The 15,990-nt window shown below is 54.6% G+C and overlaps 1 protein-coding gene across 3 annotated transcripts in view; it reads right to left on the reverse strand.

The window, feature by feature from the left end:
* Positions 1–15,990, reverse strand: part of AFAP1L2 (actin filament associated protein 1 like 2) — a 114,979-nt gene that overhangs the window by 9,379 nt on the left and 89,610 nt on the right. For 2 of the 3 annotated variants that reach the window (XM_070470222.1, XM_070470221.1), the window contains 8 exons: positions 14,282–14,365; positions 11,376–11,581; positions 10,047–10,226; positions 9,136–9,225; positions 7,311–7,395; positions 6,626–6,730; positions 3,804–4,015; positions 1,049–1,194 (listed from right to left, as the gene is read on the reverse strand). In XM_070470222.1, the coding sequence (XP_070326323.1) occupies positions 1,049–1,194; positions 3,804–4,015; positions 6,626–6,730; positions 7,311–7,395; positions 9,136–9,225; positions 10,047–10,226; positions 11,376–11,581; positions 14,282–14,365 (1,108 nt within the window). The remainder of the gene's footprint in view (positions 1–1,048; positions 1,195–3,803; positions 4,016–6,625; positions 6,731–7,310; positions 7,396–9,135; positions 9,226–10,046; positions 10,227–11,375; positions 11,582–14,281; positions 14,366–15,990) is intronic. The other variant, XM_070470223.1, reaches the window with a different exon arrangement.

The raw sequence follows: 15,990 nt of genomic DNA on the forward strand, positions 1-15,990 counted from the left end.
CTGTGCAGGAGACCTGGGGACAAGCCCTGATCTCCTTGTAAAATGAATTCATTTATTTAGGGGTAACTCCTTCCTCTCTCCCCAGGGTCTTCTTATTAGAACTCCTTGTTCCAAATGTCTCTTCTTGAAAAATAATCTTCCCTTGCCCCGTACCCCTCCTCTTTGACATGACTGAACGACTAAGCACATGACAGCCATCTTCTCACCCAGATTCCACCCTTTCATGATCTCCTTCCAACAACAAAATCCTCTGTCATTTCATCTTCACAGTACACTTGGGCCAGCACCAACAGACAATTTCCCCATTTTGACTGTTTGCTTCCACTCATGCAGGAAGGAGATCCAACCAGTCCATCCTAAAGGAAATCAATCCTGAATATTCACTGGAAGGACTGCTGCTGAAGCTCCAATACTTTGGCCACCTGATGTGAAGAGCAGACTCATTTGAAAAGACCCTGATGCTGGGAAAGATGGAAGGCAGGAGGAGAAGGGCTAGCAGAGGATGAGATGGTTGGACAGCATCACTGACTCAATGGACATGAGACTGAGCAAACTCCAGGAGACAGTGAAGGACCAGGAAGCCTGGGGTGCTGCAGTCCATGGGGTCACAAAGAGTTGGACACCACTGAGCAACGGGACAACAGCAATGCTGCCTCCGCCCACGCCCCCAGGGCCACTTCTCCCCGAGACCCAGTTTGCTCATCCCGGAGGCAGAAGTACCCGTTGTCGGCTTACACCAGCGTGTGCTGGGACTCAGCAAGGGAGCCATGCAGAGGTGCTGCCGCTACAGCAAGGAAAGCGAAGGCCAGGAGAGGCGCCCACTCCACCTTCAGGAGCTGAACAGTGTCTAATTAGGGCCAGGCATGCGGTGGCTGCCCCTGGGCCAGTGGCCTGGCTTGGCTCCTTGCTGGGCCTCCCTGAGGGCTGCTCCCTGGCCCTGGTCCTACAGGGCCCACCCAGACCTCCCAGCTCCTCGAGGGACCACCAGAGGCCAGTGCAGGCCTTCTGTAGAAGCACGGCTAGGAGTGAGAGGTCCCCGAATACTCACAGCAGAGAGGTCTTGGCAGCGCTCACGATACAGGAAACCCTATCGGCATCCACATAGTCGTAGGTGAATTCTTCCGGGTCTGTCTTGGAGCCCGACTCAGAGAGCAGGAGGCCTAGCCAGTGGCCCATTTCCTCGGAAGACTTGGCCTGGGAGGAAGCCGAGAGGGACATGAGCAGGGCTGGAGTGTGCTGCCTGGCGCCCAGACCTCCTCACCTCTTCCCCGATGCCCGCCCTGCTGGGCAAGGCCTCTGAGAGCCCTGAAGCCATGTTCCTCATTTTCGCTGCTAGAGTCCAGCCCCCAGGAACCCCAAATAATATTTCCTGCTTCTAGTGATACCCTGGTGCCATCTCAGTGATGCTGTGGGCATTTGTCCCCAGTATCACATGTAATGTTTATCAAGATGTATTTCTAGAGGGCTTCCCCAACGGCTCAGCAGGTAAAGAATCTGCCTGCAATGCAGGAGATGCGGGTTGGATCTCTGGGTGGGAAAGATCCCCTGGAGAATGGAATGGCAACTCACTCCAGTATTCTTGCCTGGGAAATCCCATGGAGAGAGGAGCTTGGCAGGCTACAGTCCAAAGGGTTGCAGAGAGTCGGACATGACTAAGCGATGAATCATGCACACACCATCACATGTAATGTTTATAAGCATGTATTTCTAGGAGGCTAATGGACTAGGAGAGGACTGTTAAAATGTATGCATTTTAGGTTGACACCTCTATTTTATGAATTATCACATTTTAGTTTACAACCCTAATGCATATATACAAGACTACCTGGGTCCCTGCTAAGAAATAACAAAATTCAAATTTATTTTTGTTTATGGTTTTAATAATCAAACTGTCTTATACATCTTAATGCCAGGTCAGCCACCTCTGACAAATCATGAACTAAATCCCAGTGAAGTCTGCGCCTGGTTTTCTCCAGGGGACAACACATTCCAATCAAACATGTACACTGAGTATTTTCTATTAAAATGCCAGCATGGTTTCTGGGCTTTATAATGAGAAAGAACTGGGAATCCCATAAATACTGCAGGTTTACTTTCATGAGAAAAAAGAACCACCATGCTGGCTTTACCCAACACAGCTCTGCCACCTTCCTGCTCTGTGTTCATGATGAGAAGGGCAGCTGAAAGTGCAGTTTGACATTGGTTTCCTTTTCCCACTCATTTTCAAGTGGATTTCTCAATACAGCTTTTCATAGGCTGCCTCTGGTTCCTGCTGCCACCATTGCCGCCCTGGGCGATGGGTCTCATTTTATCCCTTCCTGTCCCCCTTCCCTCCGTCCCCCACCCAGCAGATGGAGGACACATCTTGGAATCCAAATCTGAACACAACACCCTCCCTTGAAACACTTCAGGGTTTTTATTGTTCAGTCACCTCGTCATGTCTGACTCATTGCGATCCCATGGACTGCAGCGCGCCAGGCTTCCCTGTCCTTCACCATCTCCTGGAGCTTGCTCAAACTCATGTCCATCAAGTTGGCGATGCCATCCAGACATCTCATCCTCTGTTTCCCCCCTTTTCCTCCTGCCTTCGATGTTTCCCAGCATCAGGGTCTTTTCCAATGAGTTGGCTCCTTGATCAGGTAGCCGAAGTATTGGAGCTGCAGCTTCAGTCCTTCCAATGAATATTCAGGATTTATTCCCTTTATGATGGACTGGTTGGATCTCCTTGCAGTCCAAGGGACTCTCAAGAGTCTTCTCCAGCACCACAATTCAAAAGCATCAGTTCTTCAGTGTTCAACTTTCTTTATGGTCCAACTCTCACATCCATGCATGAGTATAGGGTCTACCACTGCTCTTAAGATCAGCCCCCATCCCCTCCCACAGGCTTTCTCAACACAGCCCCCACCCACCCAGCATTCAAACTTCCATACATATTCACAGCTCTTGCCCCACTGGTCAGTGATTACTAGGTTACCATTACTAGTCATTACTGAGCGATTACTAGGTCAGCAGGAGCTAGAGGCAGCCCGTGAAAAGTGACAAAGTGGACACTGAATAACATCTCTCTCTTGTTCTTGAAGGTAAGTCTCATGCCAGGGAACACATCTGTCTCGTTCACCATATCATGGTACTGAATAGGAATCTGTCAATAGGATGGCTGGATGCAGGAATGAACACAGGCTTGTCCTTGGGACGCAATTGCCCCTTTTAGCCACAAGAGGGCAGTATTGGAGCAAATTCAGGATGAAGACCCCTGGAGCTAGGACTCGGTGAACAGGAATGAACTGGGGTGTGTGCTTAAGTGCGTATAAAGCACCCTGGCTTGGGCCTGCCCAGCTCATGGCAACGCATTATGTCACCTCTTTTTTTGTAAATGCAACATAACATCAAACAGAGGGTGGGGAGTGAGAATAATGCAATTGTATCACAAACCTTATTCTTCCCCCAAGATAAACCCTAACTGTCTGCATTTTTATGTACTGGGTCCCATCTGGTGATACACAAACGAAATCACAAACCCGCTTTGAGTCCCCAGAAAGTTTTTCCAGCAACTTAGGGAGTTATAAATACTCCTTCTACCCTAAGTGCAGGAAATAGCTCATTGTCCCGTTCCTATAACACAACCACCCTGAGGTCAGAAAGGGAATGGAAATTTTTAAAAAACGCAAACAATCTCAGGCAAAGCAAGTAAAAATAAAGTGCAGCCGAGTTGAATCTCCCGTGGTAGGACTGCAGTCCTGACCGTGACCTCCGCCCTGGCCGTGTCTGCCCACCCACCCCCCGACCGCCCCGGCCAGCGGTACCTCGAGCTTGGCCAGCTCCTCGCCGTTGTGGAGAATGCGGAAGGAATAGAGGTGGTCCGGGCTCGGGTCCGGCACCACCTCACAGCCCAGCAGGCTAAGGGGCTGCTGGGCCGCCTTGCTCCGGTTCCGGTCCTGGTAGAAGTACAAGTGACGGTCCCTGACGGAGCACCAGCGCGACTTCCACTGGCTGTTGACCAGCACGTTCAGGTAGCCTGCGGGCAGGGACACGGCTGAGGGGCCGTCGGTGGCCGAGGGCGCCCAGGGCTGCCCTTGCCCGCCTCTGGACCTCCGGAAGCGCTCCTCTTAAGTCTCAGCCCCAAGACCTGCCAAGCTTTGCCGGAGAGAACTTGTTAACCTCGTAGAGGCTGTGAACCTCAGTCTTTCTGCTTCCTTTGTGTGAGGGGCTAGACCCCTTGAAGGAGGAGCACACAGCCCTACTGGTTTTTGGAAAAGGCGTGTCCAGAGGGCAGTGAACTGTGTCTTGGATTAGACCAGGCCAGGGGGTGTGGGTGTGTGGGTGTGTGGGTGTGGGTGTGGGTGTGTGTGTGTGGGGGGGGGTGTGTGTGGGTGTGGGTGTGGGTGTGTGTGGGTGTGTGTGGGTGTGTGTGGGTGTGGGTGTGTGGGTGTGTGTGTGGGTGTGTATGGGGGGGGTGTGGGTGCTGGACCGAGGCTCCCCGGCCCGGCCTCGTCTCCCGGCTCTAAGCCCGTGACCCGCAGCAGCCCTCCCTCAGGTCTGCCGGCCCAGGCCACCTGCAGGAAGCCCCCTTCCAGCCATGATCCATCCCCTCACCTCCACAGCCTTAGCTCCCTAAGCGCCCCTGACACCTTGCCATCCCTGGGTCACTCGGTTTCAGTCTGCAGGGGCCTCCTCCCCTTGTCCAAGTCCTCCTCATCTTCCCGGGGCGGCTGGCCCTGGCCCTGTCGGTTTCTGCACGCCTCCCCACCACCACCAGCTCTGCTAGCCTCAGAACACTTGAGAACTGGAAGAGTGACACTCTGCTTCCATGTCAGCTTCCCAGCTGGACACAGAGCCTGTCAAGGGCATGAACCTGCCATGTCCATCTCGAGCATCCAGGTCTGTGCCCTGTGGCTCCTCCACTAGGGAGCCCTTCTTTCTCCGCCAGCACCCAGGGCCTCCCAGCGCTGGGGCACACCCATCCTTCAGGCCTTTCTTGCTTTTAGATGGTTGCCTGTGTTGGGTTCAGCTTCCTCCCCAACTTAGATGAATGTTTATGGAGCTGACACCATGTGCCAAAGCACAGCCTTGTCCCCGGGGCTGGAAAGACCAGTGAAAGTCCAGCCTTCGGGACCCTCTCCCACCTGTAGGCGGAGAGCTGACGTCTGTCTATGCTGCTCATCTTCCCAGAGGCACTGGTTTGCAGCGTGGATGCCTTCTCCATCTTAAGGGAGCAGCAGCTGCTCTGACCCTTAGCCGGGATGACCCAGGCCCACTCACCAGAGTCAAAGTGCATGGCCACCTCTGCACCCGGCCCAGTGCTGGACTCTCAGTGGGGGTCATGAATTTCCCAGAGCCACGTGACCATCCCATCACAGCAGCAACGTGGAAGAATGTGAGCCCAAGACCTCGGAACACTGGCTCATTCAGGCAGGCGCCTCGCTCGCCCATCACAGTTCTCTGGGCCAGAGAGAGGCAGGGAGCGGAGTTGCCAAGCCCTGGGAAGGAGTCTGTGTTCTCTCTGGCCCTTCCCCAGCCACAGGGGACAGGAGCGTGCTTCCCTGCTGAGTAACGTCCAGCAATAGCCCAGCTGCATCTCCCAAAGTGACTCACTGGGACCAGGCTCCCAGGCCCAACGCCATGCCCTCTCAGGCTGCAAAGGCTGGCCGGGCTGGTACCCAGGACCCTGGCTGGAGGACCAGCCAGCTCCAAAGAGAAGACCCATCTTCTGCTGCCTGCCTGTCTCGCCAGCCCACCCTGCCAGCCACGAAGCACGGAGCTGAACTGGGACTCAGGAAAAGAGCCCAGGGCTGGGACACGGGTTCCGTGAAGAGGAGGGAAAGACCCAAGGATGGACAGTGGTGGCCTTCTGGCCCCGGGGGTAAGCACAGCAACGAGCCTCAGGCTGGAAGCCAGGGTATTTTCTGGGCAAGTCTCTTATCTCTCCTGTCTTTCTCTCTCTCTCTCTCTCTCCCTTGGCCTCAGTTTGCCTAAGGTCGAGTCAGAGCCATAGAGATGACCTCGAGGGTCTCCCAGCACCCACACCCGCACCTTCTACCAGTAGCACGGGCTTCTGTCACCCCCAGTGGGTCTTCCTGTGACCCCCCCAGTCTCCGCTCCTGCCCGCGGGGCCAGCCCAGCCCATTTAGCTCGTGCCCACCCTCCAAGGCTCAGGTTCAGGAAGCCGTCTCTGACCACAGAGTGAGAGAGGTTCTTTCTGTCCCTGAGTTCTTGGAGCTCTTAAGACCTCACAGTGTGTGCTTCTGGGTATAAAACCATCCTCTCTCTTGAGCTGGAAGCTCTCAGGGCCGTGTCTTCTGTCTCCTTGGGCCCCCTTCCCTAACACTGCGCCTACCATGCTCCATCCATATTGATCAAATGAACACAGTCTTAAAGACCATTATGAGAACAGTCGTCAATTACCCTTCACATCCATACAGGAGCCAGCACTGCAGCAAGAGAGCCTGGGGACTCATAAAGAGCTCCCTGCAGCAAAGATCAACAGAAACTGAGCCAGGGGATCACCCGCCCGGGACGGGGTAGAGCAAAACCCTGCCTTCGCGATCTGAGCTGCCTTCCCGGACACCAGCCGCAGCCCTGGGGGGACAGCCGGCCCTCTGGTCCTGGAGGCGGCTGCAAGTCTTACTGGATGTCTCGAGGGACCTGTCCGGAGGCTCCAGCGAGGTAGATTTCTTCCTGCCCAGGTTCATCAGGTTGCTCAGTTTGAGACCAGCAGAACATTTCTTCTTGACTGTCAAGATGAGAGGAAAAGTCATCAGCCTTGCACACAGCCTACCGACGTGGTCTCACGAAAGACAAAAAATAGCAGAACTGTTCCCTTGCTGTCTGTTCCTCACTGTGGACGCATGTGCACGCGCACACACACACACACACACACACACACACACACACACACACATCTGTTCTTCACAGATGCACACCTACACGCACACGTCTGTGCTCAAGGCCAGAGTCCACAGGTCAAAGTCGGGTATCTCTAGAATCACACCCTCAAGAGAAGCCCACCAACCTTTCTTATAGAATATGTCAGTGCTGAAGAATCTTTACATACTGAACTGGCTCAGAGAGATCTGAACCAGGGTTAGCAAACAAGAGATGAAAGAATATTCTGCCCCAGCAATTCATGACACTCGTGTCAGTTTGAGCCACTCTCTTTTTCCAGTATCAGCTGTATATTTAGCAGTTTAGAAATTGGAGGCATGCTGCAATTAGCTGTTAAAACCCCATAGGCTTGAGCCAGATGGCCAAGCCTCACAGACTGGGATACCACCCTTCTCCCCGCCCTAGGCCAAGAGCCAAAGTGTTTGTACCGTCTTTGGTCTCTGGGACTTCAGGGTGACCATCTATGGGGCTTCCACACTCCGAGGCTGATAGGTACTTCTCCATTATATCTGGCTGTGGAAGAGAGAGACACAAGTGGGTGATCTTGTCTGGAAATGGTTACCTTGGAGACCACAATAGAAGGGAAATAATAGATGACTCTTGGGTGCAGGCCAGGGGTGACCTTAAAGTCCCAGTCACTCACTGGTGGCATATAGCCAGGCTTCCCTGGGGCTCCCGGAAGGACCTGCCTTTGCCCTCCCTTCTGAGCTTCCCTGCCGCATCCCAGAGCATCTTCCCCTTCTTCAAGCCTCCCACATATCCTGTTCACGAGTTCTCAGGGTGACTGCTCCACTGATGTGACGGTGGACCTGTCACAGGGGAAGAGCAGGTAGCCAGCCTCAGGAGTGCATGAAAGTCAGCACTGCAACTGAAGCTAACTGTCAGGCCCCTGGGACGTACCCCCAGCAGGAGGGTGTGAGGATGTCTTTTGAGAGCTGACTGTGCTACCCACACGTCAGGCTTTGGAGAAGGGCTGGTTTGTGTGCACAGGGTCAGACCATGATTCAAATCCCACTTAGAACACTCTCTAATCAGGCGGGACCTCTCTGAAGTCCATCCTGCATGATTATAAGATAGGGAGACTGTGCATTCCCAGGGCTGTTGTGAGACTACAGACAGTCCCCTAGAGCAGACACTCAGCATATTCCAATCAGGCTTCTCCTAGAACCACTGACTCCAGACCTCTGGAAGACAAACCCAGGGATTCCCAACCACAGCACCTTCACCAGGGGCCAAGGACTGCGGGCCCTGGCCAGGGCATCTGCACTCCAGGTCTGTAGGGAGAACTCTTAGTTCTAGTCCCAACATGAAGAAATCCCCAGGTAAACTCGGACTTTTCTTATTAGTGACCAAAAAATGAATAAGACAAGGAAAACATCAGGCCCTCCTCTGTCACTCTAGAAGGCTGTGGGTTCTCCTGCCTGGGGGTGGCCCATGCCCCCCTGCCTGCCACAGGTGGAGACCCCAAGATGAGAAACAGGAACCCTCTGTTCTGTGCACTCCAGGCTTCAGGTACCCACCTGCAGATACCTGGGGACATGGAGTGTGAACCCTTAATGACAGCAACCCCCCGCCCCGGGCCAGCACCCAGCCCAACTTTCCTGACTTTGACACCAAAACAGGGGCCCCACAGCTCCGTGCAAATGAGCAGCAGGACTCTCTGGTTGGGGTCCACACCTACACGGTTTCCCAGGCCCTGAAGATCTACGGGGAGGAAGGGGGAAGGAAGAGCCTAGAAAAAGAAATCTCCCCGCCCAAGAAGGGAGGCAAGTGACTTCCATCCCAATAAATTTTCCCCCGAGCAAGATAATGTTATAAAGTCTCTATCATCCTCATCAGTTTCCCTGCCAAGCTGAAGCTACTGCCCTCAGCCAAGCATGGTATGTTTCTTAACAATCCGGCTGAAGTACAAAAGCAAAGCTCCCAATTTTCCATCTGTAATTTTATGCAGGAAAAAAAACCAGAATCAAACTCTCTTCTGGGCTCCGATGGAACTGAACCCTCTCGCCCCATCCTGGGCAGGGGCAGAGGCTTTGGGCTTTCCCAGTAGCCAAGTCAGTAAAGAATCTGCCTGCAACGCAGGAGACGGGTTCGATCCCTGGGTTGGGAAGATGTCCTGGAGAAGGAAATAGCAACCCATTCCAGTATTCTTGACTGGGAAATCCCACAGAGAAGCCTTGTAGGCTACAGTCCATGGGGTCACAAGAGTCGGACATTAACTTAGCAACTGAACCACACTGGGCAGAGGCTTACCTTCGGACAGCTCAGGCGCTGGGCATCTGGGGTGAACTGGTTTCCCTCACAAGCTCCTTCAGAAGGCAGGCCGCTCACCTCCTGAATGACCTGAAGGAAGAGGAAGGGCCTTTAGACCTGCACTCACAGCCAGACCACAGCTGGAGCCCCCGCTAGGTCGGGGGAGGGCGGGTGCGCCCCCTAGGTCAGCCACCCCAGGCGGGTGGGGGTGAGAGAGAGAGGTTGCAGAATTTCCGAGGAGCAGAGCACCCGGCCTCCACCCCTGCACCCAGCCCACCTATGGCCTCAGGCCCCAGCTGGGTGCAGGGGGTTCCCTGGCCCTAGGTCCAGCAGGCCCCATGCGTTCTGGTGGGGCACCAGGGACTGGTGGGTGGGGTTTGCAACAGAACCCAAGCAGGCCGACGGTAGCCGCCCTCAGCTCCGCAAGCCCCCTTTCGTCCCATCCTGGGCAGGGGTGGCTGCTCCTTGTGGGGGTAAAAGCAACTTTTGCCAGACGGTCCTCTGGCTCCTGGGGGCCGTGGCGCTCACTGTGGAGGGCCTGCGTGCTGCCTCGGTCCAACCCCGGTTCCCAGACTTGCCTGTCACTGCCCACCCTGCCTCCTCTGGGAGGAGCCTTTTCACGGGCCAGCAATGCCTCCCTGGAGGCCTGAAGACAAGTGGATTTCAGCTGGAGCCCAAGTCCAGGTGGCTGCCAAGGCCGCAGACCTGGCCACTGAGCCCTGTGATCCATCTCCCCAAGACAGATCACTCCCACGTAGGATGGGGAAGCCCTGCGGACTTGAAGGATGGTGGACTCTCTGCCCTGACCACAGTCATCCCTTTGAAAAATCGGGGGAGCTGGGGCTGCAGGAACCCCTGGGGGCCGCAGAGGGGAGTGGATCCGCTGCCGGGCGGCCCGGCGCCTCCCTCACCCTGAGCCACTGCTCCGCCTGGTCCCTGCTCTGCAGGCCCAGCACGATCACGTCGGCGTTCAGCGGCGTGATCTTCAGCTTGTGCTCCTTCTTCCGCACTTGCTTCTCCTTGTGCACCACGCTGCTGCCCAGCAAGCTCACGTCCAGCTGAGGGCTGTGGTCCTTGGAGGATTTGTAACACTGCAAGAGAGGAGAGGCGCGACGCTGTCGGCTGGGTTCTGCAGAGGAGGGGGCGCTGCTGGGCAGGGCAGGGCCCGCTGAGAGCTGGACCAGAAGGCCGGAGCCCTTTGTGCAAGTGCAGAACCGTGACCTCAAACATCAGCAGAGTGTGTTGTCAGCATCAGAACCACCAGGCAGCTGATCTGTGTCTCCCTCAAACCTCCCCCTCCAACTCTGCAGAGACACTCCAGGGCCCTACTTACCCAAGCAGCTCTAATCCCCCTGCAGATCTGGGCTGGCTCCTATTTTAGGAGTCCTCTGTGGGCAATCCCCACCTCCCCAGGGTGGAAGGCACTTTCCCCAGCTCTCTGCCTCTCTGCTTCTGTTTCTGGCTCAACTTTCCCAGTAAGGGGTCAAAGGGGGATGAAGGCCAAGTTTATCATTCACTTAGATGATGTGTGAGCAAAGAAAGGAAGCGACTCTTCCCTATCAGGGAAAATGCACTACCCTCCGTTTCTCACTTGTAAAATGGGGGTTCTTATGAAGCTGCTTAACAGGACTACCTGAAAACATCTGCACACAGCAGGGCAGGTTTTAACTAACAAAAAGGGGGTGTTTGTAATGACTCCATGGAACCTCAAATTGGGGCATAAAACCAAGGTTTAATTTAAAATAACAAGAAACAGGGCTGTGGTCAGAATACCATCTTCTGATGCCCTAGGGGTCTTACGATCAGTCATTCAGAATATTCCAGCTTCTGAGCAGAGATGCCTATGGCTCTCACGCTGCACACTGGGGGTTGGGTGCTGGGCGGGGGAGCCCTAACTGGGCAGCAGGCTCTGCCCCAAACCTCCAGAGGCTGAGATGTGAGGAAGGAGGAGCCCACAAACCAGGGGAACAAAAGATCCCTGGAAAAATATCCAGGGAATAGTACTGGGGGAGGAGGGGGTTGGTTATCACAGACCCCTTTAAAAGTCTGCTGACAACTACTAGACCTTTCTAGTTAAGAAAAAAGCATGTTCATCCATGCTTATAAGATTCTGCATACAGTTTCAGGTCGGGGAGAAGTAGAAACTTCCTGCTGTAATAGGCTCTTGAGTGCCTGGCATCCGGGACCACCTTCATCCTGCTCCCAGGAGAGGAGAGGGGAGAGGAGAGCAGGGCACTCACCAGGAGCCTGGTGTCCTTGATGACGCACAGCTGCTTGGCCCACTGGCCCAGCCACTTCTTGCGCCAGAGGAAGGCACAGATGCGGGCGTCGCGCATCAGCTCGATGCTGGCCTCGGGCGAGGGCCACTGGTGGGGGGCCGACTTGCCCTTGCTGCTCTCTTCCTCGTCGTAGGACTCGTAGGAGCTGCTCACGGCCTCTCCATCCTCTGCAAAGGAAGACCTCGCTGTCACAGCCCTGCCGGGCAAGCGATGCTCCTAAACAGGCTTTGCTCCTTTGGGAGGGTGGGCAGCGGGCAGGAACAGCCCCGTGGGCCCCAGACCAGCCTCCCCACCCCGCCCCGTGCCCTGGAACCAGCCCGTCACCACCAACTGCAGGCCCAGGCAGACTTTCTGGCCCCGGAAGCGCTGAGCAGAGTGTCTTGGATGCTGCCTCTGGTCACAGACACAGATAGCGTGAAAGCAGGTGTCTCCCCTTTCCTCCACAAATCCTGTCATCTCAGACCCCACGGAAACCTCTGATGTGGGCTCTTGTGAAGACCAGTGCTGGCCTCGGGGCCTCCACTTCCTTCACTGAAGGATAAAATGAGGGGTGAACTCTTTCTTGGTTCTTCTGGTGTGTGTGCATGGATGATGCTCTATCATTCTAAGGCCTCGGGAAGAGGGGGTCGCCGTCTGAGCCCAGAGGTGGACAAGCCTCCAGCGGTCGCCCCCCAACTCTCCCGCCAGGCCTGCTCTGTCCCTCTCCTGTCCTGGGAGCAGCGAGAAGCTATGACGCTTGGAGGCAAAAGTGCAGTAACCCACAGCAGGAGCGGGCCCTCCGGGCCACCCTCCCCCTCCTAAGGTCACTGTCAGCCCTCCTGGAGAATCCACTCTTCCTCCATAGACTGTTCTCTCTTCTCACAGAATGCCTCCCAGCAGGAACCCAGCTACTCCTGCTCATCTCCACCTGATACCCTTCCTTCTTGGCAATAAGCCACCCTTACATTGTATTCTCTTTAAAAGAGTCCCCCAACTCACCACATCTCTCACCACATCTCACCCAATCCTGTACCCGCTCCACGTGCCTCAGTTTCTGCCCCCACCACCTTGCCAGAGGTGTTCTGTTCTCTGACCTCACTGCCCTCTCCAAGGCCAACAGAAACTAGGAGCAGAAAAAAGTATCAAACCTCAAAATGCAAGACATGGAGAAAAGAGAACCTCAGGATTCAGGTCCAGCAACCCCTGGCTCAGCTCAGGAATCCTGCTTATCATAACCCTGCTCCAGCCTCTGCTTGAATTCCCCCATGGACGGGGAGCTCACTACCCTCTGGCTGCTGGACAATTGCTTCCGTTACAGAGCAGCTCTAACAGAAAGTCACATCTGCTTCCCTATGACTTCCATAGACATGTTCTATCCCCTCAAGTCAGAGTGAATGGAACCTCTCTTTCATCTCCACATTACCCACCAGGAAAGAGACAGTCCATGGGTCCCCCATCTTCCCTTCTCCAGAAGCCTCTGGTACACGCTACATAGCTAGGTTCCTGCATACTAAGAAAACAGAACCACCTTTGAACTAGAAATATAGGAAAATGGAATGAGGCCATGGCCACAGTTATTCTAGCTACAATGCCAATAAAAATGTGCTTTATTTTGCTTTAATATTTCTAAAAATAACACTTTGACTACTTTAATATCAGTTTTCTTTAAAAGCATGTGATACTACTCCCCTTCCTGACAATAAAAAACTCACAGAATATAAGCAGACTGAAAATAGTGGTGCTACCCAGTAGGGAACCCTGACCTCATGTATGGCTGGTGGCGACATAAATTAACACCAGCCTCTCAGGAAACAACCCATCAGCCTGTTTTTTCGAGAGCCATAAAAACATCCATCCCCTCTGACCCAATAATCCCAGTCTTGGGAGTTTATCCGAGGAAATTAGTTTTTTAAAAAGGAAGGAAGGCGGGCAGGGGGAGGTTACATGCATTAAGATATTCATGCAAGTACTTCTGAACAGTCAGCAGAAGGAGGCTGGAGAAAGCATGATTTCGTCCAGGGTACCATGCAACCGTAATCAGGGAAAGCTCTTGCAAGCTAAGCTGCAACTTGAGAAAACTCCTTAAGATGGCAAGTGAGAAAGCGCAGTTACAATCATCTATGCAAAGACAACAGTACTGAAAGGCCACACGGAGAATTCAATGATCTAATGGTGGGGTGATTCTATAAAAAAGAAATCCCCCTTGTCAGCACTGCATTAGCTGCACAATAAATGAAAGAAGAAAGATGCAGCCGTTGGGGTATCTCTCTCAGTGGGTTAGTGGGTGAGGCTACAGAGTATATAGTGTGAAGAAGCTGGCCAGACCCCACCCTCCTCCCTGCCCCCGGCTGTCTTGTGCTCCTGGGGTTGCCCAACCTGTTCCATGGAGAATTCTAATGTCTGCCCATTGGCCTCCAGGGGGGAATGGGATGATATCTGGAACAGCTTGGAGGAAATTTTAGGGCAAATGTATTGACCATTTTATTTATCCCTAAGAGCGATCATGGCACAGCCATAAATGAAGGATATTGTTAAACAGACACTTGGCTGCCAGAGGTCGCAGGGTAAGCAGGAGGGAGAGGCAGGACGCTCTGATAATTTCAGCCCCCTTTTGGCTGCCCCTGCTGGGTACCGCAGCCACTGTGTCCTGTGGCATATCCTCGGGAACAGAGGGCGGCACGGCCCTGCCACACTCTGCGTCCTCGAGCCATCCTTCCAGATGCCACAAGCAGGGGTCTGCGGAGGGGTGACACAGGGCATCCTCATGCAGGACCCGCACACGAGGGCGGGAAGAGGGCGGCGGCCACCCTCGGGCATGCACCCCGCCTCTGCAAGCCAGGCAGCAGGCACAGGGATCACTGGCATTCCTGCTTTGGGACGAGCAGTACCCAAGGTGATGGTGGCGTAAACGACTCCTTCAGGCACCTGCACCCATCTGGGGGCTCCACAGGGGGGATATCTGCAGGGATGGCCTGTGGCATTTCCGGAAGCACAGCAAGAGACAAGAGGAAAAGAGAGAAGATGAAGAGAGGGGCAGGTCCAGAGGCAGAGACACAAAGAGATGCAACGTGGCTGCCCGTCCATCAGAAGCGAGCGCGTTCCCATCAGAGATGTGGGCTTGTCGGGCGAGGCCCCAGCCTGGCCAAGGACATCATTTCCTAGCTCCTTCCCATCCAGAGACATGATTGCCTGTCACCAACGGAATGTGGAGAGAAGCCCTGGGTGTCCTCCTGGCTGGTGCCTTAAGAAGCACACAGAGGTCCCCCACCCTCTTTGCAGAGGCTTCTGTGGCCTCAGAGGGTGGCCAAGCCGATGCTGGAAGGAGCCTGCTGACCAGTAATGCCCACGCCGAACTGTCCAAGAATGAGAATCAGATTTGCACTGGGCTACTATAAACTGCCAGCTGGGTGCTGTTTGTTACAGCAGCTGCCATTACCCCAGCAGGAGGCATTGTCCATGCAGTAGCTATACTCATGGCAGGGCACTTACTAAACCTGGGTTGAGAGAGGCACCTGACCCAGGGGAGCCGTGAGGGCACAGTGCTGATAAAGCAGGCCAAGAAGCCACCCCCTGGCCTTCTGCAGGAAGTCAGCAAAATTGCTGATGCCAAAGAACTAGAGCAAGGGGCTTAGTCCAGCGGTCGCTTCTCTTGTTGTGATCAGGTGTCCCACGGGTCAAACCGGTGTGGTGGACAACAGGCTGGAACCGAGGACAGCCCAGCTTTTAATGCAGGGGAAGGTCCCCCAGGTCATCCTCAGTCCTTGTGCTGGCAGGAGAGAAAAGGCAATTGGGCATCTTCCCACCGCCCCTACTTGCTGACCTTGAGATGACCCCCCTCTCCTCCTAGTCCCGGATAAAACCAATACGAATTCCCAGTTGAGAGACAAACACCGAGATCCTTCTGACCACTTGTTTGTGTCGAGATGAAGTGTCTGCTCCACAGACAGGCCCCCGGGAGCGTCTGGGAGGCAGGCCCCGGCTGGCAGGGGCCACACCCCAGAGAGACGGGCTTCAGAGGCATGGAGGTGCTCACCGGGGTGAGTCAGGGCTCCCACCTTCCAGACGCACCCAGACAGCCCTGCCGCGCCCACAGCTGCGGCCTGAAATCACAGTCCAGCGGTGACTTGGCAACACCTCACAAGCTAAGTGACGTCTGCCCACAAAGCCAGCCTCTTAGAATAAAATTCCTTGCGTCCAGAGAGGCCCTCGCCTCCCACACAGTTCCTGGGACTGCAGACAGTAGGTGAGGCATGAAAAAAGAGGACAAGAATCCCACGTGCTCCAGGGGACTGGTACCATCTCATCCCCGACACCAATAAGGCCCCCCTTAGGCCAAGTTCATTCCCCCCACCAGGGACGTTGACTTCCCATATCTGCAAATTGCCTTATGCTTTCAAAGACCTTGCACTTACAAAAAAAGGAAAGAGAAGGAGGTAAGAAAGGGAGAGAGTGAGGGGACCAGGATCTAGCTACCCCAGAGAGCAGGGCCACAACCATCTCTCCCAGGATCTTCAAGGTGTTCCTGTGTTATAGAACCCCCACAACAAGAGCATTTCTGATCCAGCCTCAGCAGGCTGAGGACCAGAGCACTCCAGCG

The sequence above is a fragment of the Odocoileus virginianus genome, chromosome 7 (assembly GCF_023699985.2).
Source record: "Odocoileus virginianus isolate 20LAN1187 ecotype Illinois chromosome 7, Ovbor_1.2, whole genome shotgun sequence".
Classification (NCBI taxonomy): domain Eukaryota; kingdom Metazoa; phylum Chordata; class Mammalia; order Artiodactyla; family Cervidae; genus Odocoileus; species Odocoileus virginianus.